Here is a 22,619-nt window from a genome sequence, read left to right on the forward strand (position 1 = left end):
TGATTATTGGAAAACAATTTTAAACATTTATTTATATAAAAGTTGGGTTTATTTTTAAATTCTGTCTATTAGCCAAATAATACAATGCTTAGAAGCGGTTCCAGGATGTATATGACAGGACCGCTTTTGTTAAGGTAAATACTTACGGGCTTCTCGGTATTCATCTGTGGTATATGAGCTTACACTGCATTTATTGTCTGGGTAAAGTCCTGTACACATTAGATATACACTCCTCATAGTAAATAATACATTTTTATTGCCAGGTAGGCTTAAATTATATTCCAATATACTATAACTGAAAAAAGCCCCAGATAAGGACAACTGACTATACGGACAATATACTATTATAGAAAGAAATAGTCATTAAAAAGGGCTTCAAATAGTATCCACTAAAAAGGTGTGCTTGATTCCAGTGTCAGAAATAATGATTTGGTCTTACCAGATGCTTCCTAAGAACAATACTTGAATGTTCTATTCCATTGATAAGGGTATACAAAAGTCCTTAAAACCCACCAGGACTGTAAGGCATGACACAGTGCGGCAGAATCACTATTGAGGTTGCGCTAGAATTCTGACGTATTTTGCACAGATGCAAGTGCCTCACTAGACACTTTTCAAAAGTGCCTTGAAAAGAGGCATCACTTAAAATGTGTGCCAAAAAAATTCTGCCGAAAAAATAAGCCAAAACAAATGTGTTATAAGGAAGAGAAAAGTGTCTAATAGGTCAAGCAAGATGTGCCAAATTCAGCATACAGTGAAGTTGGCGATAATAAATCTTCTAACTGCCTGGTCTAAGTTTACACTGTCTAATTCTTAGACATCATTCACACGGAAGTATTTGGGTCAGTATTTTGCTTCAGTATTTGGAAGCCAAAACTAGGAGTGGAACCTAGTCCGAGAAAAATTATAATGGAAAGAATTCCTACCTCTTCTGTGTTCTAGACCCTCTACTTGATGTTAGCTTACAAATACTGAAGCAAAATAGAGACCTAAATACTGCTGCCTGAAAAAGGCCTTAGACAGTATTCGTAAATCTGCCCCAGTTTGGACTTCTCCCTATGTTGTTACCTAAAGTAGCCCTAGAGGAGTATCTGCCCAGATAAGGACGACCCCACAAAAATCACGATGCCAGTAAATCCCTACCAACACATTTCCCCCCTGCCAGAGGATAGTTAAATTCTTTTTTCAGACAATAAAAATTGATGGCCTCTCCTCAGGATAGGCCATCAATAGCTGATGGGTCGCCGTCCAACCCCCAGGACCCCTGCCGATCAGCTGTTTTGAAGTGGCCGCAGCGCTCGTACGAGCGCCACTTCCCCTTAATTTCTTCTTGCTCACTGTGAATCATCGAAGCATATTTAGCGGCGATTCACAGGTATTGCAGCCTTTTCTCCCATTCACTTCAATGTGAGAAAAGGCTGCGATACATGTGAATCACCACTAAATGTGTGTCGAACATTCACAGTGAGCAAGAAGAAACAAAAGTGGAAGAAGCGCTCGTACGAGCTCTGCAGCCCCTTCAAAACAGCTGATCTGTAGTGGCCCCGGGAGTCGGACCCCGACCCATCAGCTATTGATGGCCTATCCTGAGGATAGACCATCAATGTTTAAATAAACAGGTCCACAGCACAGGTGTAGATGCTACAACAGTGTGTTATAGTAATGCATTGGAGTGAGAAAACATTTGTGCATAATAACGGGGTCAGCGTGTGCTGCGGCCTATTCCATTTCCTATGGTCATGCATATTGTAATTTCTCCTGCTGTAGGACCGTTACATCGGAAACATCACTAACCGTTTATGTAAGGAAGTGGAACAGTTCCGGATTTCTTACATCAGATTACAGTGAAGTATCTGGTGTAAAGATGACACGTCACAGAACGCAAAGTACCAGAGCCAGGTCTGTGCATTCTTTGACACAGCAAGGAATGCTGAGAGATCACAACTCTGAAAACTGCAGAATTGTGACTGCTCTGTACTATAATAGAGGTTATAACTTCAGATGAGTAAAAGAATAGTACTTTAATGGAATTAATCATTAAAGTAACCTTGTAAATACATTACTTAAGTGTGAAATGTTGTTCTAAAATAGATATACACTTTAACCGGTTCCCGACCGCTGGCTGTGTTTTTACGGCCTGCGGTCAGGGTCCTTAGAACCCGAGCCATAGACTTTTTACGGCTCTGGTTTTAACTTGCTGCCCGAGCGATCGGGCAGCTGAATGTCGGGTCTCCGGCTGTCAGTGACTGCCGGGGACCCTGAGGAGAGGATAGAAGCAGCTTTCACTGCTTCTGTCTTCTCCAATGTATTTTTACACAGCGCTCAATGAACCCTGTGTATAGGAATAGTGGCAGCGGCCGCGCCGCTGTCTCTATTCCTCCCGGTGTTCATGTGACTGGTCACATGATCGCCGGGTGCCGTTACTGAGAGACTGCTGCTGGGTCTAACAAGACCCAGCACAGCCCTATTAGTGACAATAGTCACTATGAGAGGGATGATTTCCCCTGTAACTGGGGCTGCTGTGCAACTCCAGTTACAGTGGAAAAACATGGTGTAAAAGAAAGAAAAAAAATATATAAAGTTCCCCAAAGGTCTTTTTTGACCTTTGATGGAAAGACCATAATAATAAAAAAAATAGTAACGTAAAGTGCACATTATTTTTTAATAATTGATACACATAAAATACCCACGTCAAAAAAAAACATTCCCCCCCCCCCGCCAATCATTGTTGTAGTGCTAGCGCTGACCCAATTACCCCAATATAGACATGTAATATATTAAAATTTACGGTAGACTATGACGATCACAAATAACAGGTCTATTTTAGGGTAAAACTATGTTACAAAAAATAGCTGAAACGTAAAAAAGCTTATTTTTTTTACTATGGTTTTCAAACTTTATGGATAAAAATTCTAAAATAGCAAAAAGGATGTGTTTAAAAACGATAAAAAAAAAAAGAAACCTGCATGGTCTACGGAAAAAACAATCGCAAAAATCACGTCGTTAGCCCAACAAATAAAAAAGTTATAGCCATTTAACTAACGCGTGCTAAAAAGGGCTAAACGATGTCTGGTCCTGAAGGCGCAAAATAGCCCGGTCCTGAACTGGTTAAAGATTAAAAACAAAATAACCGACTTGAATCAATATTTTAGTTTTACAACAAATATCACAAATTTGGCTCGATTTTTCAGATTGAGAAAATCCTGTGATTGATTCTATTAATATATCCTTGCAAATATTCATTACAACTATCAGGTTGGGTTTACTCGTACAACCTGCAGAAGAAAATGTGGAAAGACTTGCAATAGAAGTTATTGACTGATATTTGTGTGGAGTTTCCCCTCTATTGACTTCAAAAGGGTAAAAACATGGAATAAAAGAAAAGGAGAACAACGGTCACAGTTTTTCTTAGTAGCAGTGCTAGCGGTACATTTCCTAAATGGCTTATTACATAAATAAATTAAAAAAATGTACTAACAAATATAGGTTTAATTTTTTCACTTTTCTGATTGGCTGCAAAATAAACACTTTTAATGCATAAGGCGCTGAATGTCACGTTATTACAGAGATCCAGAATACATTGCAGCTAAACACGTTTTAAATTCTACGTAATCACTGATGAAGTCGTGGATCTAGAAATGGGATATTCTAGTGCTGCGCAAACATGCGTGAACTATCATTTACAGGATCACAGAATGAGATGAATGTCATACTGTAATGTAGTCTTCATTGAACTGAGCGCATCTGGTACGCAGATAACATAGCAATAAGAAAGCACATACTATAAAATAAACTCCCCACACTTTCCCTAAGCCTCCTCGGTTTGACACCCTTTAAATCAAAAGTATATATAATATATATATATATATATATATTATTTTCATTATTTTATTATTTTTTTTGAGAGAAGCTGCTTGATAGAACACAGATGTAGCAGATTATTTATTCTTGAATGTGGTTTAGCACACTCTCTGTGATAGAGAGGCTTATCAGGGGAACACATGGTCCTTAAGATAGACAAAGCAATTTAATAGAACACAAAAGACCGCAAGCCAAGGAGATAATCTGTAAGAAGCACATGAAACTAATTATAACTATCAGTATATACTACAGGGTTAGGAAAAGTCAGCAACCACCGAAATACCAAGAGAACGTTCTGTTCAACCTCACTATTACATATTAGGCCAATGGATGCTGTCCTACCCCTCTGCAGAGAAAAACTCTTATGAACAACAATTTAGGCTATATTCAGACAAGTCTCGGCAACCTCCCGTGTGGGACCCGTTTTTACAGATCCCCCCATAGACTAGTCTAAGGAGGGATGCGTGACATGCAGTAAAATAGGACTATTTTTTTTCACGGACACTGCATACGCTCTGTTGAACTGACTTTATGACATAAAGAGGCTCTGTCACCAGATTATAAGTGCCCTCTCTCCTACATAATGTGATCGGCGCTGTAATGTAGATAACAATTTTTCAAAATTAAAAACCACTATCATTTTTTAGCAAGTTATGAGCAATTTTAGATTTATGCTAATGACTCTCTTAATCGAAAACTGGGCGTGTTTTTACTTTTTACCAACTGGGCGTTGTACAGAGGAGTGTATGACGCTGACCAATCAGTGACCAATCCGCGTCATACACTTCTCATTGTTCCAGCCCATTGTTACAGTGTGATTGTGCAGTGAAAGAAGCTGGGCTGGTACAATGAGAAGGGAACAATGAGAAGTGTATGATGCTGATTGGTCACTGATTGGTCAGCGTCATACACGCCTCTGTACAACGCCCAGTTGGTAAAAAGTAAAAACACGCCCAGTTGGTCATTAAGAAACTAATTAGCATAAATCTAAAATTGCTCATAACCTGCTCAAAAATTATCATTTTTCAAAATAAAAACCACTTATCCACATTACAGCGCCGATCATATTATGTAGGAGATCGGGCACTTATAATCTGGTGACAGAGCCTCTTTAAAATGACTTTAACGGCCAAACTCATCTAAAATGTGTATTGGCGAGTTGGCGTAGGGAATATTCGCCGGACGAATGATTATCTGAATATCACCCTACTGATAATATGTATGGGCACCTTTACACAATTTGAGCGGTTAACGCACATGTGGCAGCAGAGAAAAAAAGTTATATCTATTTTCACAGCACTATTTTCATGGATATAATTGAAAGACAACATGAAATAACTCAAAATCGGTACAGAGTAAAGCAACGGGAGCAAAACTTTTTACATTGATTTACAGAGGTCATAAGCCTGACATTGACTTTATCGCCTGTACACAATAAATGTGAATTCCTCACCTTTGGCTTTGGATTGCCAGTCACCTTGCAGGAGAAAGTAGCGGGCATCCCCTCAAATATCTTGTAATGCTTCAATTTTGTCTCAAACTGAGGAGGAGTGTCATCCGCACAGTCTTCTCCATGTTCCACGTCATCATCGGATTCTTCAACAGGAGACCGCTCGAGGCGATATTCTATTTCACTGATAAGTCTCTGTTCAAAGCTGGACACTTTGTATTCCTGGCAGATTAAAAGAAAAGGTTTGCTTAATAATCTTACAATTATTTGGTGATGTTTCTCCTTCATTTTACTGGTACAAGCCTGAAATAAAACAAGGTTTAGACGAACACGGAGCTTCAATCATGCTGGATGTGTAAATATTTCCCTGTTCTTCCACCACTTATTCTAAAAACATAACAAGCAGAGCTATTTGTTACATCCAGCGCTGCAATCCATATGAAGAATATCCTGCAGGCGTCTGAGAAAAAGAACGTGGTAGATTTTAGGCTGCTCAAAGGGTACAACAAAGATACATTTCTGACATCCACATTTGGTCTCCGCACCTCAAGGATAATTTGTTCTCTCTTCGGGGATGGATGAAGGGAAATATTAGTCTGTAAGTACTTCAGTCTATGTATTTATTGGCCTGTAAATGTCAATTGGAGAAAACAATGTTGTAGTGTTATCTATGAGCCCATGAGACAGAAGCTGTCTGAGAACCATATTGTTTTTTAGGAATAACTTGATCTGAAATGTTTCTCTCTGGAGACCTATATTACGTGTTATTTTTAAGTACATTTGATGTTTTCTTGTTTCAGCTCTCTGAGTAAAGGAATGTACAAGCCGACCAACGCTGAGGGCCGCATAATGACTGTGTGGATAAGAGGTGGTGCGGTCTGTGAGTAATATAGCTGTACCCTCCTGTATCATAAAATGTTGTATCTCAAAAGTCATTGCTAAGAAACTCAACTTCAAAATAGGTGATGTTTAATTCCAGATGTTTTCCATTAATTCCGGATGATAAACGTGTACATTATAGAAAGAGTAGATGGGTTTGGGGATCATTTGCAATGATACTACGTAAAGAAGATACAATGTGGGGAATAAAGGGAATGCGATGTGTGGACATTGCTGAAAAAGCATCTCTCATTGATTACAATGGTAATGCTTCTGTTTGTCTCCGTTCCGAAAGTTTCACTATTTCTTTGACGGAATCAGTAGTGTAGTCGAATTCCAGGGGCTTGCACAAAGTGGCAAACGATCGGCCGAATTCAGCCGATCTTGCCATAGACATGTAGTATGTAGGCCGGAATCTTCTAACCTGGCCAAACATTTTTTACATATAGGATTCTGTCGTCAGCCATCGCATTCATTGTTCAAAGTGGCCAAAATAGTAAAAATCATCCATTTCAGCGGACTTTCATCTCATGTGCATGGCCAGCTGAAGTGTTCCTACTACATGGCTTGCTAGATTGCAATTTTTGGGCTGCACACTGTTTTGCCTGCTCACTGAGTAGGGAGTAAATTGGAAGGGTGTCCCTGTCAATTCCCCTGTTGTGGGATAATCCACATTGTAGGGAGCGCACGGTCATGCTGATTGACTGGGAGTTTGCTGCAGTATTTTAAACCTAAACCTTGGATCGGACTGGGCAGATCTCAGTGGTTAGCACTATTGCGTTGCAGCGCTGGGGTCCTGGGTTAAAATCCAACCGAGGAGAACATCTGCATGGAGTTTGTATGTTCTCCCCGTGTATGTGTGGGTTTCCTCCAGGTACTTTGGTTTCCTCCCACACCTTAAAAACATACCAATAGGGAATTTAGATTGTGAGCTCCAATGGGGACAGTATGTAAGGACCTCTGTACAGCGCTGCGGAATATGTTAGCGCTATATAAGTAACAGAAATAAATATTACCCGCAGCACCCGGTATCACTATATTTTACAGACAAGAATAGCACAGTCAGTCTCCATTTTGGCATTCGGCTTATAGAGCACAGAAGTAATATCTAATACATATAAAATCACTTGCTTCTAATACCAGAAGGTTCACACGGCTTATTTCAGGCACATTTTGGAGCAGAAAAGCCTCGTTTTACGCTCCAAAATACACTTGAAATAAGCCTGCAAACAGTTTCCCATTGATTTCAATGAGAAATACACTGCGCTGTTCACGTGACGTACATTTTTGTGCTGCTGAATTTAAAAAAAAACCCCGTAAAAATAAGTAGCATCTAACTTTTTTGGAGCCGATTTTCCATTGACACTATGAAAAACGCCTCAAAAAAAGCTTGAAATGAAAAGAAGCTTAATTTTCAGCTATAAAATGCCTTGAAATCAGAGGCTGTTTTCCTTTTTCTACGTGTGAACACACCCTTAGGCATTAAAATACTAGTATTAACACAAAAAAACATTGTATGGCTAAGAAGAAACTCATAATAAAAAAACCAGTCATTCTATACTACCTATTTATTATACTATTTTTAGATGAGGAATTTCAGGTAATTACTTGTATTACTATTGCCACTTGTAAATATGTGACAGTAATTCCCCGAGATTTTCTACTGTTCTGGAATTTTGTTTGGAATTTTTTTTAGATCCCATTAAATAAAAAAAAAAGTTTGGTTGCTTTGCTTTACAAAAGCGAAGCTTTACCCACTCCAAGTTTTTATCTGTTCATGACTCATTGCAAACATACAAACCAGTTTATATATGGAAACTTTAAAGATTGAGTCAATACAGGTGGATTTTAGCCGGTGTGCACTCAAAGGCATGTGAAGTGAAACGAAATAAAACCGTGGCGTCATGCAATTAAAACATTTTATAGCATGCGTGATAGGCACACAGTGACGAGTGATGCCTTCTTCACACACAGTTTTCCAATTCGTTTTTCTGTGACATAATTAACCATTATCTTACCTTAGAGTCAAAATGCAGATAGTTACACAAAAGAATACAGTGAATAGCAAGCACATGACATGTTAAAACAGCCAAAATCAACACAATGTAGAGTGTTTAGTGAGAGTAAAGACCCATGTAAGTTTCACCAGATGAAAGACAGGGGGATAGTAACCTTCTGCAAATCAAGAGGGTTCTCTACAGAAGCATCAAGAGAGGAAACTTCCTGCAAAGGTAGAAAAGAGGGTGAAAGCTTGTAGAATGTACATGGTTAGAATATCGCCATGCGCCCCTCTCCTATACCAATGTCACTGTATTGCACCACTGTGGCATAGGACTTTACTTTGGGAATTACTAGGAATTTTGTTATAAACCAATAATTGTTGACCACCAATCTGAATTGGACTACTACTGCCATGAGTTTATGAGGTACACATCAGAAAGGTTCTGCCTTCTATTTTTTGATAAATGGCGTCTGATAACTATTTGGCTGGGAGTTCTTAAGCCTGATGTTTTTATTTTACACGCTTAGCGCCTATGTGTATGCTATTCTTACGGTGAAAGCGGAGTACCTGCTCAACACATATTCCAGACAAAACAATGAAGAATCATTAAACAAAAATGAACATGCGCTCTCCTTTTTACGCTGCTAAGTTATTCACTGGGAAAGTCTTCCATGAAGTGATTCAATTATTAAAGTGCTACTTGTTTCATAGACCGTGGTTCAGTTATTGATTTAAAATGTCCTTGAAATATTTGTTTCTTGTTAATTATTCTTACTCCGGCACGTGCCGTGTGGAATGCAAGCAATGCTGCCTTTATGTTGCAGGGAACAGGTGTTAAAAATCTGTATATTTCCTAGAGGTGCAGAATTGGCAGAATTCAGACTGGTTTTTAAGAAAATATTTTGTTTCAAAACAAAACCAAAGTTCCCGGTCATAATATTTCAACGATCAGTTTAGATAGAATTTTGTACCTGTGAATTCAAGTCATCTTCTGGCTCCTGAAGGTTAAAGACTGTCGCTGCATTGTCAGCTCCAAGCAATCGTCGGGCCATTTTCTCCTCATATGTCAATTTCTAAGAAAAAATACAAAGACACTAGATTAACATATTGTTTCTTATTTATTCTACACTTGTAATCACAATGCAAGGAAATAAAACATTACATGGAACACATTCACATTACTGGCTTTACAAGTAACGGATGGGACGGTCCCCCAGAACGGAAGCCACTCTTTCATAGGTCCTGAGAGGGGTATCAATGATCTATGATGTCAATTTGCCCTAATACAGCATATGGAAAGGAGATTTATTCATGAGACAACCCCTTTAAGCTGATTTTTTCCATAATTATTATGAGCCAACTGTGATGGTCATTTTTTTCAAAATGAGAATCACCAAATAAGTTGCAAGATCAGCTCCAATTCTATCCGGATATCATTCTACTAAAGCAATAAAAAGTCATGGAGTTCAGCACTCACTTCATAGATGCAATTATAAATTGAATCCAGGCATGCGAAATTTCATCTATACAAAGCTTTTCTCAAGCATCTTTGTATAGCCAAAACCTTGCTCCACACTTTGTTTGCCTTAGACCCTGGAGTTTTGTCCGTCCATATTGCTAACTATTATTCCACTAAAGTGTCTTAAAACGGATTTAGGAAGTAAGAACATCATCCATAATAATACCGGTTGGCCGTTGTTTAGTTCCTCTTTGAAGCGAAGTTTTCTCTCCAGATCTTGAATGACGGCATCTTTTGTTCCTTGTATCTCCTCGTCAGATGCTATACGGGCAGTCCGACCAGCCTTCTTTGGGAAGCCCCTAACAGAGGAACCAGAGTAAATGAGACTGGTCACTAACACCATATTATGCATGACACATATTAATATTACCAGATAACGTGACTCATGCCTGTATGATATTCACAGTTCATTTTAATGAACAACGATCACTATGTTCTGTACGGGGAAACATATGGATTAGGCGAATAAGACAAAGGAGATGTTCACAATGTCATTGACCTGATGTTAATCATTCACAAAAATGGACAAAAGTCTAGAGAAAATAGTAGCACTAAGCTAAACCATATAAAACAATAACACATAGAGCGGATCTAATAATAGCTGTAGAGTCAGCAATATCTTGACCAGGACACAGATCAGAGCAGAGATCGATTGTCTATTTTACGTTTTAACTTGTTGTTGTCGTCCAAAACGACCACGAGAAACCATTCATTCAGAAAACAGCCGTCTGAAATCACTAATATATTACATCTTAAAACCAGTTGGCTCGGCGCTCAGACACCGTTACAGAACTAACAAGTCTCTGGCCAGTTAAGTACAAAGATTTTTATATAGCTAAATACCTGGGAATAAAGCGATTAGTGATGAAATCTTTTTTGAAAGATAAATATGAATTTATGCAGGGGGTCCGATTTCTGGATATGGAATTATCTATACTGTATGTGATGGCAAGGCGGCTGAGCTTGCAGCGGACGACCCCGGTGTTAGAAGGCGCCAAGAGACATGCAAGGCACGGCTTTCAGCTATGGAGGACCACCAATCTCCTGTGATTTCAATAAGTGCTTTGTTTTCTTTGCTGCAGGAGGGGGGGGGGCGGTAGTATAAATTTAGAGTTGGTATTCAACATTTTAATATTCCTAATGCCTGAATCCTGTACTGGTCACATAAAAATATATCCAAACGAATGCTAGAATTGCCACTTCCACAATACTAGATTATGGCAACAAGCATTTGCAATATTTTTCCATTACTCATTTTCATGGCTGTGACTGACCAGCATGTGGGGAGAATACAATGTTTTCCTAAATCCAGCTTTCCTAAGGGAATTAATGGAAAAATGAATCATGTCCAAGCTTGAAAAGACTAACTCGGAGATATCAAATACTGATAACAACTGATACACTAGCTGGACAAATCGGACAGAAGAGTCACTGGCAAGGTGCCAAGCACAATGTATACAATACTGTATCTGATGTTACATTACAGGCACAGAGAGGTGCAGCTTCTTGGTTTCCTAGAAATGGGACATTACATGTGATAAATACGATCACTAAATTAGTTCCCCCTTGCAATAGGCAGCTGGAATTACTGTAACCAAGTCTAGATTCCTCTCTATACACATTGAAAATCCCTTGCTGGTAACATACTGATGGATAATAATGTTTCCAATTTTGTTTTAATCTTCATTTCCAAAACCATTTAAATTCTGTATAACTTTAATGGATCTGTATCAATAAATGAAGGCAGAGCTCAATCCATCCGTATAATCAGAATCTAAAATGGAATATTTACTCTGATCTTATATCCTACTGCATTGCCATATTAGACAATAATCTGAATACATTTCTAATAATCAGATAATTCGGTCTGCCTTTTTTTTCTTAATAATTTTATTTTTGCACTCAAGTATGTTGCCTACGCACCAGCCATGCTGCAACCTGGTGACCACCATACAATATACAGTGAAAAATAAAATAAAACAATGGATGCTTTTATTTTCTACTGTTCTTATTGTGGTAAAGTAATAAGTAATCCCTGTACTTGCATATGTGTGAGGTGGGTCAGAAAATAAGATATGTGCAGTCGGGTCAGTTTAAATGACCAATAGACCAATTACAAATAGCGCAGATATTCTCCTTAAAGGGAGAATAATCTTGGTAATGAATTAAGAAGTAAGCACAACGACTACACATTTATTTCACGGTCTGCAAAAGCAGGAACAGGAGTCAATCTCTTTTGGCTTTTTCATTTTAGGACAGGGAATTGCTGGATTAGCAGGGGAAATGACAATTTGCCAAAAGTCAGGATTTAACCTGCCTGGTCTCCTAGGATAGATAAAACAGTGGAAAAGCTTTCTACCGTAGCGAGCTACCTGTACCTCCCAGATAAAACTACCTAAGGGTATGTGCACACACACTAATTACGTCCGTAATTGACGGACGTATTTCGGCCGCAAGTACCGGACCGAACACAGTGCAGGGAGCCGGGCTCCTAGCATCATAGTTATGTACGATGCTAGGAGTCCCTGCCTCTCCGTGGAACTACTGAAAACATGATTACAGTACGGGACAGTTGTCCTGCAGAGAGGCAGGGACTCCTAGCATTGTATCTAACTATGATGCTAGGAGCCCGGCTCCCTGCACTGTGTTCGGTCCGGGACTTCCGGCCGAAATACGTCCGTCCATTACGGACGTAATTAGTGTGTGTGCACATACCCTAAGGGTCAGTTCACACAGAGTTTTTTTGCTCTGGTTTTGACAGCGCCAAAGCAGCTAGTTTGAGCGTTTTTTGCTACATTTTTCGCCCACAGTCCTTGCATTACCTTCAATGGCCGCGGGCAAAAAACGCTGTTAAAAAACACACAGAAAAATCCATGAAGGCAGTTCAGAATCGGCCTCAAAACTCCTGAAGGAATTCTGAGGCAGATTTTTTCTGCCTGCAAAGAAACCTCTGTGTGAACAGGGCCTTAGCCCCAAGCCTTATTGTTTCACATACACTGTGACACACATAGAGTTTTTTTTTTTTTTTTAAAACACTTTTTATTTAATTTTTTCAACAGTAGTAAACAGAAACCGATGCATGACATTACATTGGACATTACATGTGAGTTATTCCACTGATCGTCAATACAAAATTGTACAGAACTGGCAGACGAATTTGACATAAATCATGCTTAGCGAACATTGTTTTCAACCTTTAACCCCTTGGAACTCCCCCCTCCCCCCTGACATCCTAAATATGTATGTTTCTAATATTAAATTGTAAAATGTTCCTGTATCCGAACCGTACCTGAACAGGAAGGTGGGTCCCTATCACTCCTAGCGCCTAACTGAATCACCTTTTCAGCACTCCTAATGTTCCTGCCACATCTCTCGTCAGGTACCATGAGGTATAATAGAACGGTGTCATCAGATCCTTTATTTCGTCGGTCTGGAAATGTTTACATATAAAAACTTTCCATTTCTTAAAAAATTTTGATGATCCAGATTCCGCTGTTCGTTCAATATCTAGCCGATCCATATATACATATTTTTTCAGCTGAGAAATTACCTCTAGGCCTGACGGTAGCTGTGGTTTAAGCCAGAGGGCGAGCAAGGACCTCTTGGCTATCAGAAGAAAGGCATGAAGTGCGTCAGGAATATGTTGAGTATCAGGAAAGGCATGAAATAAAAGAGGTAGTGGCTCCACCGCGACCTCCTCCCCCCATGTATCCCTGATTATCCCAGAAATCTCGTTCCAATATGTAAATAATTTGGGGCAAGTCCACAAACCATGAAATAAATTTGTTTTGGGTGCATGGCATCGTGGACACGCTATTTGTCTATCCGGACAATTAGGGTGTGGGGGAATATCAAAACCGTATATGGCCCTGTGAATGAACTTAAAATGTGTCTCCCTCCATCTTTCACATACAACTGCTTTACGCACCTTTGCCCATCCTCCCAAAATCTGCTGAGTAAGATCTTGCTGCATAAGCTCTCTACTCCACATTTTAAACATTGTGGCAGTGGTAGCCTTAGCAAGTGATTCTCTCAATGTACTATATAAAAAAGATAAAGAGGATTTAGATGGGGGAGACACTATCAAGTCATCCAAGAAGTTCTTAGGGCATTCCGGGGCTATATTATGCAATTTTGACCTTAAAAAGGACATTATTTGGCAATAGGCTAAGTGATGCCTTGTGGAAAGGTTGTTTACAACTTGCAACTCTTGAAATGTCATATATCTATTTTCATTAGAATGCAAGAGATGATTAAGCTTGAAGATGCCCAACGATTTCATTTCCCTGAAATGCGGGTTCTCCCTCCCCTGTGGAAACTCCGGATGCCCCCATAAATGCATGTGCTTAGATATGTGTTGAGGGAGGCCAAAAAGTGCTCTAATAGATTTCCAAGCCATAATGGTGTCCCTAAATAATATACGATGTTTGATTTCTGGTGGTATGTTCCCAATTGAGACATGTATTAGCGATGACAAATGTAGTGGAGCCACCACCCCCTCCTCAAGTGTGTAATTAGAATAAAAGTTTGACCCTTGTAGCCAGTCAAGGCCATGACGAGCCAAACATGCCAAATTATAGCTACGAAGATCCGGTATATTGACTCCCCCACCTTCTTTGCGTGTCATAAGTTTCTTTAAGGCTATTCTCGGGCGTTTCTTATTCCATATGTAGGCGGAGAACATGGAATTTAATGTCTTGATATCAGTGTGTTTTAATAGAAGAGGAATTGTCTGTAGAGGATAAAGCAATCTCGGGAAGCTTACCATTTTCAAAAGATGGCATCTCCCCATGAAGGAGAGAGGCAGATGCTGCCATCGTTGGAGATCTTGTTTAATTTTATTTATAACCGCCGGATAATTGAGGTTATATATTGTGTCCGGTGTGCGACCTATGTTTATCCCTAGGTATTTAATGGAGGACCTAGCTATAGTAACCGGTATACTCAAAGATGGTTTAAAGTGTGCTGCGCCGTTACTGGTCAAGTGTAGTAATTCACTTTTTGTGACATTTACTTTAAAGCCGGAGTGGCTCTCGAATTTTTTAATAAGCTCAAAGACGTGGGGAAGATCGTGATGCGGGTCTGATAGGAATATCAAGACATCATCTGCAAAGTATGTTGCCTTAATTGTTTCCGTGCCCACCCTGATTCCCTTTACACTTTCGTCAGCCTCCAATGTGCGAATAAATGGTTCCAATGCGAGATTAAAAAGGAGGGGGGAAAGAGGGCAGCCTTGACGTGTCCCTCTATATAATGGGATGGTGGAGGAAAGAAATCCTGGAGTGTATACTTTTGCGGAGGGGGCCGAGTATAAGGCTCCAATAAACGATCGAAAAGGTCCCAAAATACCCATAGAGTCCATTGTACCTCCCAACCAATCCCAATCAACCATATCGAATGCTTTTTCGGCATCTATAGTAAGGATGGCTGGGTTTGGGTGAGCGGACGGATTAACTTTAACATCATCTAGTACAGTTAGTATTTTCCGGATATTGGATACCGCTGAGCGGCCTTTTACAAAGCCAACTTGGCTTGGTGAAATTATTCTAGGTAATATAGTGGCTAATCTATCCGCCATAAGTTTAGATATTAGTTTTAAGTCCGAGTTGATTAAGGAAATCGGGCGGTATGAGGAAGCAAATTTTGGGTCCTTTCCTGGCTTAGGGAGAACCTTTATGTATGCGACATTGGAGGCTGCCGGGATGGATTGTCCTGATAAATATCCATTATATAAATGCAGTAAACATGGGGTGATTTGATCCCTCAGGACCTTGAAGTATTCACTGGCGTATCCGTCGGGGCCTGGGGCTTTCTGCATTTTCATTGAATTTATACAGGATTTCAACTCTACTTCTGTAATTGGAGAATTTAGGAATGTCCGTTCCTCCTCTGTTAGTTTGGGAAGTTGTAGGGAGTCTAAGACCGTAGGGAGCGAGGTGGGAGTATATGTTCTTTTTGTATACAAATCCTCATAAAATTGCTTTAAGATGGAATTAACTTGTTTAGGGTGTGATTGCAAAGTTCCCCACTTATCCTTCAATGTGGTAATATGAAATTGTGGTCCCAAAGGTTTGGACAGACGTGCCAACAACCTCCCCGCCTTGTTTCCGTATCGAAACAGCTTCGCTTCAAAAGCGGACCGTTTCAACTTTTCCCCTTTATCTAACCACAATTCATATTCCCCTCTTGCTTTCTGCCATTCTTCTTTGTTTACGGGTGTTGGCATTGCTTGGAAACGTGTGTAAGTCCGCCTCAAAGCCAGGCCATACTCCTCAATTTTCAATTTAGTCTGGTTTTTAAGTTTTGCAACATACGCTATTAGTTGCCCTCTCATGACTGCTTTGGAGGTGTCCCAGAATAGCTGGGGATCCTGTGAGTGAGCTCCATTGGTATCCTCAAAATCCAACCACCAACCCTTAAGTAAAGATTGGAACGATTCATCAGATGCCAAGTTACTGGGGAAGCGCCACAGGATGTCCGAGCCCCTTGGAAAGCAATCATGTATTTCTAGCACTACCGGAGAATGATCTGATATAACCATGGGTTCGATGACACACTGGTGCACCCGCTGAAGGAGCGGTGTCGACACCAAAGTGTAATCGATGCGTGACCATGATTGTTGGGCATGTGAATAATGCGAGTATTCTCTGCCATCAGGATGATGCAGACGCCAGGGATCATGTAAGCCCGTGTCTGAAAGGAATGTGTGTAAGACAGTTTCTCTATCTAGGTCTTTGTGAAGAAACGGTTTATGGGGATTACTCCTATCCTCCGCAGGCTGTAAGACTACATTCAAGTCTCCCCCCAGAAGTTTGGAGGGTATACTATCAACTGCCATAACTCCGTTTAGCGTCTTGAAAAAGTGTGGACTACGTACATTAGGCCCATATACATTATATATGCTAATGGAATCTTCTGAACCCGTGAGGTGTATATTCACCCATCTCCCTGCTGAATCAGCTTTAGAGCCCGTGACTGAATAGGGGAGGTTCTTACCAAGGAGTATCAGAACTCCCGCCTTAGAGTGCTGGGCGGGGGATCCGTACACCTGGCCCACCCACAGTTTTTGCATACGGTGGTAGTCTAGCTCCGTTAGATGAGTTTCTTGTAGTAGCGCAATGTCGGTCTTTAGCCTTTTGAGATGGCGTAGTACCATCATGCGCTTATGGGGTGACTTGAGACCCTTAACATTCCATGAAACAATTCTCATAAACGGATGATATAGTTAGTTTATCAATGTGGATGTCTAACTGCCCCCCTCCCCTTCCCAACCCCGCCTTCAAACCCAAATACATAACCATATACATAACCAACAACAGGTAACTATCACTCCATGGTCCTTGCTGTACCAATGCAACATCCATGTATATGTGACATGCGACTTCACTTTTTTCCCACATGTTTTAGCACTTCTTATCTTAACTTCACCGTAACGAAGCCACTCCCAGCCATGTTGCTGGACTGGTCATATCATTATAGAGTCGAGCACGAAAGATATAAACAAAGGGTAATCTATCTTGCATACATCTACTAGTTGTGTAAAGCGATCAGGAAACAATGCATATATTTCACGTACACATCTCTAAAAGCACTGAGCAATATGTTCCCATACGTGTGAAAGGATATATCTCATAGTAGACCCGCGTACTCCTGCCTTACTGAGCCTCTGGATATGGAAGTTCAAGTGTGGCTTTGCTGAAGATTCCTGTTCCTCTGCGGTTTAGGATCTGAGAAAGAAAATCCATCTGTTGAAGATCTGTCCTCCTTGGATAAATCACGTGGTTCACCTATTGGCTTATGCGTAGGAGAAGGGCGATCAGGCGGTAAAGATTTCAAAATGGCATCCGCCGCTTCCGGTGTAGAAAAGGTATCATAGGATCCATCCGTATTCGCAACCTTAAGAACTGCCGGGTATAATAATGCAAACTTGACCTGGCGCTTGTATAATGCCGAACAAACTTGTGAAAATGCTCGGCGCCTTTTCGTGACTTCCGCTGAGAAGTCGCCAAAGATCAAAATGCGGTGTCCTTTATAATCCAGACCATCGCGCCTACTTTTAAACGCCTTCAGCACTGCCATTCTGTCTGAATAATCTAAGTACTTGACTATGACTTGTCGCGGGCGATGTCTCGTCTCCTTTGAGCCCTTGTCTGTGGGTCGTAAGTCAGGTCCAACTCTATGAGCTCGCTCTACTTTACAGGCCTGACGGATCCCCAAAGCCTCCGGTAAGTCCGACTCGCACAGTCGTCTGAGATCCTTTGCCAATACCGCCTCCGGTAAACCCACGATGCGTAGGTTGTTCCTACGTGACCTATTCTCTAAGTCTTCTACTCTGTCCCAGAGTTTCTGGTTGTCCAACCTGGTGTCTTGGACTAGTTGGCGGAGGTCCATGAATGCTGTGTCCACGTGGTGCATGGCTGACTCCAGCGTATCTATACGCTCCCCCTGCTTCGTCACCGTATCATGTAGTTGTGATAGGGAGGTATTAACCGTTTTAGACAGGGATTCTTGTAAATCCGGGGAGATTAATTGCGCTACCTGAATCGCCAATTGCTTATAGTCAATATTCAAGGTAGACAATGCAGACTCACCAGACATTGAGGTCAGTGAAGCTTGAGGAACTTCCGACTCCTCTGGTGTGGTTTGCTTAGAGGACTCGTCCGCCATGATGGCTGTCTGGTCGGCCGCGCGGCCGGACTTGCTCTGTGCTCTGGATTTGCCCATAATGTGGACGAATCTGTCCATATACCGACAGGTTTTTCTTCCGTGCTACAGGGGGTCAGACTCGTTTGTCCCAGCGGTAGTTAGTAGGATCTGACCGAGTGATTTTGTTATCAAGGGCTGGAGCACTTGTACTCGCGCGTCCTCACATGCAGGCGCCGGAACCGGAAGTCAGAGAGTTTTTATTTTGCTAACTTCAGCATTAATTGCAATGTGGAACAGAACATGATTAACAAAGAGGATTTCATGGGAAAAGGTACTCGTAGCTTTGAGGTTTTTTTCACTTTGTCAGCGATGGCACAAACGTTGTATTTCTTTTTTAATGTTATATTTAGAAATCTCAAATCTCAACAGTCACTGAGATTAAAATTATCCAAACTCAGCAAGAGGTTGTACCAAAATGTAAGGTTTCTGAATAATTTCGGTATCAGTTCACTGATAAATGTACATACTTTTACTTGAATTTTGAGTTTGTCCTCCTATTAATCTACGTATGCGTGATGCCTGCATAGACCAGCCTGGGCCACAACCTGTTGAACCACGTAGTAACAATAGTAACAGCAGAACTTTTCTTTTATATAATGGTGGCTGTTACCCTAGCGTTCACACAAATGTCATCCTGGCTGTGAAACCAGAATGTAATGCAAAATAAGGTAAGGTGGAATCAAACAGAAAAAACGTTCGTCGCGAATAAATTCTATAACAAAATAGTGCAAATAAAAAGCGATGGTCATTGCCATTATGCACCGGTCAGTAAAACCACAGGCCAAGCGTTTTATTAAGATGGCTAAAATGAAAAACAATTATTGGCCTAATTATTTTGAGAACTATTATTATATTGGTTTTTTAGTGTTCTTAAATATTTTTAAGATAGTTACAATAACATTATAATGTCAGATTTACACACACAATAGAGAGAATAATGATACAATGTAAACTTACGGTGGCATTACGCCTTTTGGAAGACCAAGTTCATTGAATGAGACAGGTGATGGCTGGGATGGCAGCATGGCACTAAGGAAGGCTGCAGGGTTGTGGCCTGAGATAGACCCTCTTGTAGTTGGAGAAATAGATGGACTGTATGATGACAAAGGAGCAGAAACTGGAAGTGGAGGAGGTGGGGGAGGAAGTGGAAATTGATCTTGAATACTATAATTTGCAGTCGGACTCATCACAGGAGGTGGTGGAGGAGGAGGTGGAGATGATGATGTTGGAGACCAAAACTGCTCCCCCTCTGGAGCAAATGGTTGAGAGAATGGTGGCACTGGAGCTCTCCCAAACTGTTTTTGAGGTGGTGACGTTGGAGATGGAAGGCTGGAGGTAGAGGACCCAGAAGATGGTGTGACAAAGCCTGGGGCTGAACTCATGTTTTGAGCAGCAATAAATTGTTTAGGCCTAGCGTAGTTGAAGGAGCTTGCTGGTTGCATTGCTGGGGAACTGTGAGAATTAAGCACGCTCATTTGTCCTGGGGAAGTGATAAATTGACTCGCCTCTAGCTCCTGGAAAGAAGGTGGAGGAGGGAAAGATGGTGAAGGTGGTGTACTTTGTTGAAAACTTGTTTGTTGTTTCAAGGCAGTAGATTCTTTTTCTTGACGTATCTGATTCTGTAACTGCAGCAATGTCTGAGAATCCCTGGGTAAATTAGAAGAAAAAAAAAACATTAGCAGAGCAATGGTATGTATGGCATTTAGGCATTGAAAAATTGAATCCACAGAAAGAATGCTACACTATTCCTATTAAAGATAGCCGTGATCATAAATTTCTCCTACATCAAACGAAAGGGTCTTAGAAATTCCTGATCAGTAAGATTCATAGGCTGAAGCCCAGTGATAATGAGACAAAGATCAGATCTCCAATAGACATGCTGGACATGTGTCATCTCATCTGAATCAAAAATGGACAAGCCCAGGAGACCAATGCTCCTAAGCAATGATGGCAGGAACCTACCCTTTCAGAGTCATGTCTATACATGAGATCGGGCCTTTTATTTTTTTAGCACCATCTACATCGTTTTGTTCTTCTGTGTTGCATCTGCTACTCCAAAGAGTTTGTTTTCTAATGAACGCTGCAGCAATATGGGAAATGCATTTGCGTACAGTAAAGCTTACAACTAAAATAATCAGCTCACAAAAGGCTGGAAAACATTTTTATACTGAAAAATATTGTCATGGTGTCTACACAAAAGGGATATATTATTATAAAAGCATAAGCTTGAAGTCCAGACAGTTAAACACATGGGACAGTAATGAAGGGTATTAATTGTTTTTCCAATGATACTATAAAATGGCCATGTTACTACTACAATTATAGGCCAGACCCTACAAATAGAGCACAGAGCATTATTTATGGTTATAAATATTAGTATATCATTAACCATACTTTACTAATGACAAAGAGGATTTAACTATTAAATACTTTACTATCCACATGGAAACAAAGCTTTGGGGAAAAAGCCTCGGGATTTCACAATCATTAATTCCCCAAGATCTGTTATGAAGAGTAGATCAGGGCAATTGGGGGAATGTCAAACCACTAAGATTGCCCTACATTTTTTTTTTACTTTTTCTGCTTATAGCAGAGCAGGGGAAGCTGTGAGAATTCAACTTCCCCATTGCTGCCCTGATCTATCCTTGCATTGGGCAAGCTACCATTAGAAAACTTTTTTTGAAAATATTTAATTTGAAGAACTGCTTGAAATAGTGCTCGACTATCTTGAATTTGAATGGTCTGCTCTGAATGAATGCCAGTGGCACGGGATTCTAGCTATGCTTCCATTTGCATAAAATAATTTATACGATTTGCGTGCAAAGAATGCAGAAGGCTAAGCAAACTGCGTAATAAATGGTCATCAGTGTGTGGCTATCATAGATCAGATGTGCCAGAATGCATGAAATAGTGTTATGACTGAAGATCGGCGCACTAAATTTTTACATCTAATAAGCAAAATGATATATTTCCATGCACACATGGGAGTTTGTTCACATTTGTACATATGAACGAGAAACAATCATCTGTTCAGTCTTTCGTCCTATATACAGAAATTTCTACTGTGAATAGCAATAAGACTTCTTACAGCTGCACACGAACGTAGCCATGTGCGTAGCCGTGATTTCCAGGTCGGCCGGCCACGGAGTGACAGCCGCGTGCCAACCGCAAAATTGCGGGCCGTGCACATGGCTGCGGCCATTATTTTCAATGAGCCCGGACCGCAGAACACGGCTGTAATAAGGCTTTGCCGTTCTTTCTGCGGTCCGGGGTCCAGGCTCTGGGGCCATGCACGGACTGTGAAAACCACGGTCGTGTGTATGGCCCCATAGGAATTAATGGGGCCGCAATTCTCCCGTGGATTTTCGGGGGAATTGCGGCCGCAGAAGCACGTCACAACAACTAATTAAATATTGTTCAAACTGAGAAAAAAATAAATAAAAGTACAGTTTCCATTAACATTCCTCTGAAAGGTCTTGAGGTCTGACAAGGATAAAACCAGCTCCAGACAGGGTGATAACACAGATCTGCAGGTATCATTCACTTCCCAGTTCCCTCCAAGAAAGCTGAAGTGAAAGAATGATCATGAAGGCGCTGTGTACATCAGAATTGCCCTTCCATTGAGGGGTTCTGTTGGAGGTTTCCGTCGGGTTAACCCTTGAACGAAAAGGCAAACGGAAACCTTAGCTTCCGTTTGCATCACCATTGATCTTAATGGCGACGGAAACTTTGCTAGTGGTTTCCGTTTGTCACCGTTGTGAACTGGTTCTGTTGTTTGGACGGAATCAATAGCGCAGTCGACTGCGTGATTGATTGCACCAAAACAACGGAACCCATAACCATCAACGGGAAGGCAATGCTGATGTGAACAGGGCCTAAAGCGCACCTCACTTTCTAGTTGTCGTATGTGCGTACATGAGGAATAACACTTTCTGGCCATCATATGACTTGTATGTGGCAGTATTTAGCAGTTTTCCCCTCTTCAGGCTCTCTCTCTCTCTAATTCTCAGTTGTCTCTGAGCTAGTGGGCAGAGACTAACGGCTATAATATCTCCTGTGCACTGCACGTAGGAGAGCAGTATTCGCCACCATCACATTTTATAATATATATATTATATATATATGTATATTGCAGCATAATGGAGGATATTATACAGCAGTAATGAGCAGTGAAGCTGAGAATCCAACACTGGGTTGACATC

At 40.8% G+C, this 22,619-nt stretch overlaps 1 protein-coding gene across 1 annotated transcript in view; it reads right to left on the reverse strand.

Annotated features, from left to right (window-relative positions):
* The window catches only part of PALLD (palladin, cytoskeletal associated protein), a 174,477-nt gene that overhangs the window by 24,793 nt on the left and 127,065 nt on the right, over positions 1 to 22,619 (reverse strand). Inside the window, exons 9-12 of the mRNA XM_075860263.1 lie at positions 19,375 to 20,064; positions 9,878 to 10,010; positions 9,164 to 9,265; positions 5,315 to 5,533 (exon numbers count right to left, since the gene is read on the reverse strand). Coding sequence (XP_075716378.1) covers positions 5,315 to 5,533; positions 9,164 to 9,265; positions 9,878 to 10,010; positions 19,375 to 20,064 — 1,144 coding nt within the window. The remainder of the gene's footprint in view (positions 1 to 5,314; positions 5,534 to 9,163; positions 9,266 to 9,877; positions 10,011 to 19,374; positions 20,065 to 22,619) is intronic.

The sequence above is a fragment of the Rhinoderma darwinii genome, chromosome 1 (genome assembly GCF_050947455.1).
Source record: "Rhinoderma darwinii isolate aRhiDar2 chromosome 1, aRhiDar2.hap1, whole genome shotgun sequence".
Classification (NCBI taxonomy): domain Eukaryota; kingdom Metazoa; phylum Chordata; class Amphibia; order Anura; family Rhinodermatidae; genus Rhinoderma; species Rhinoderma darwinii.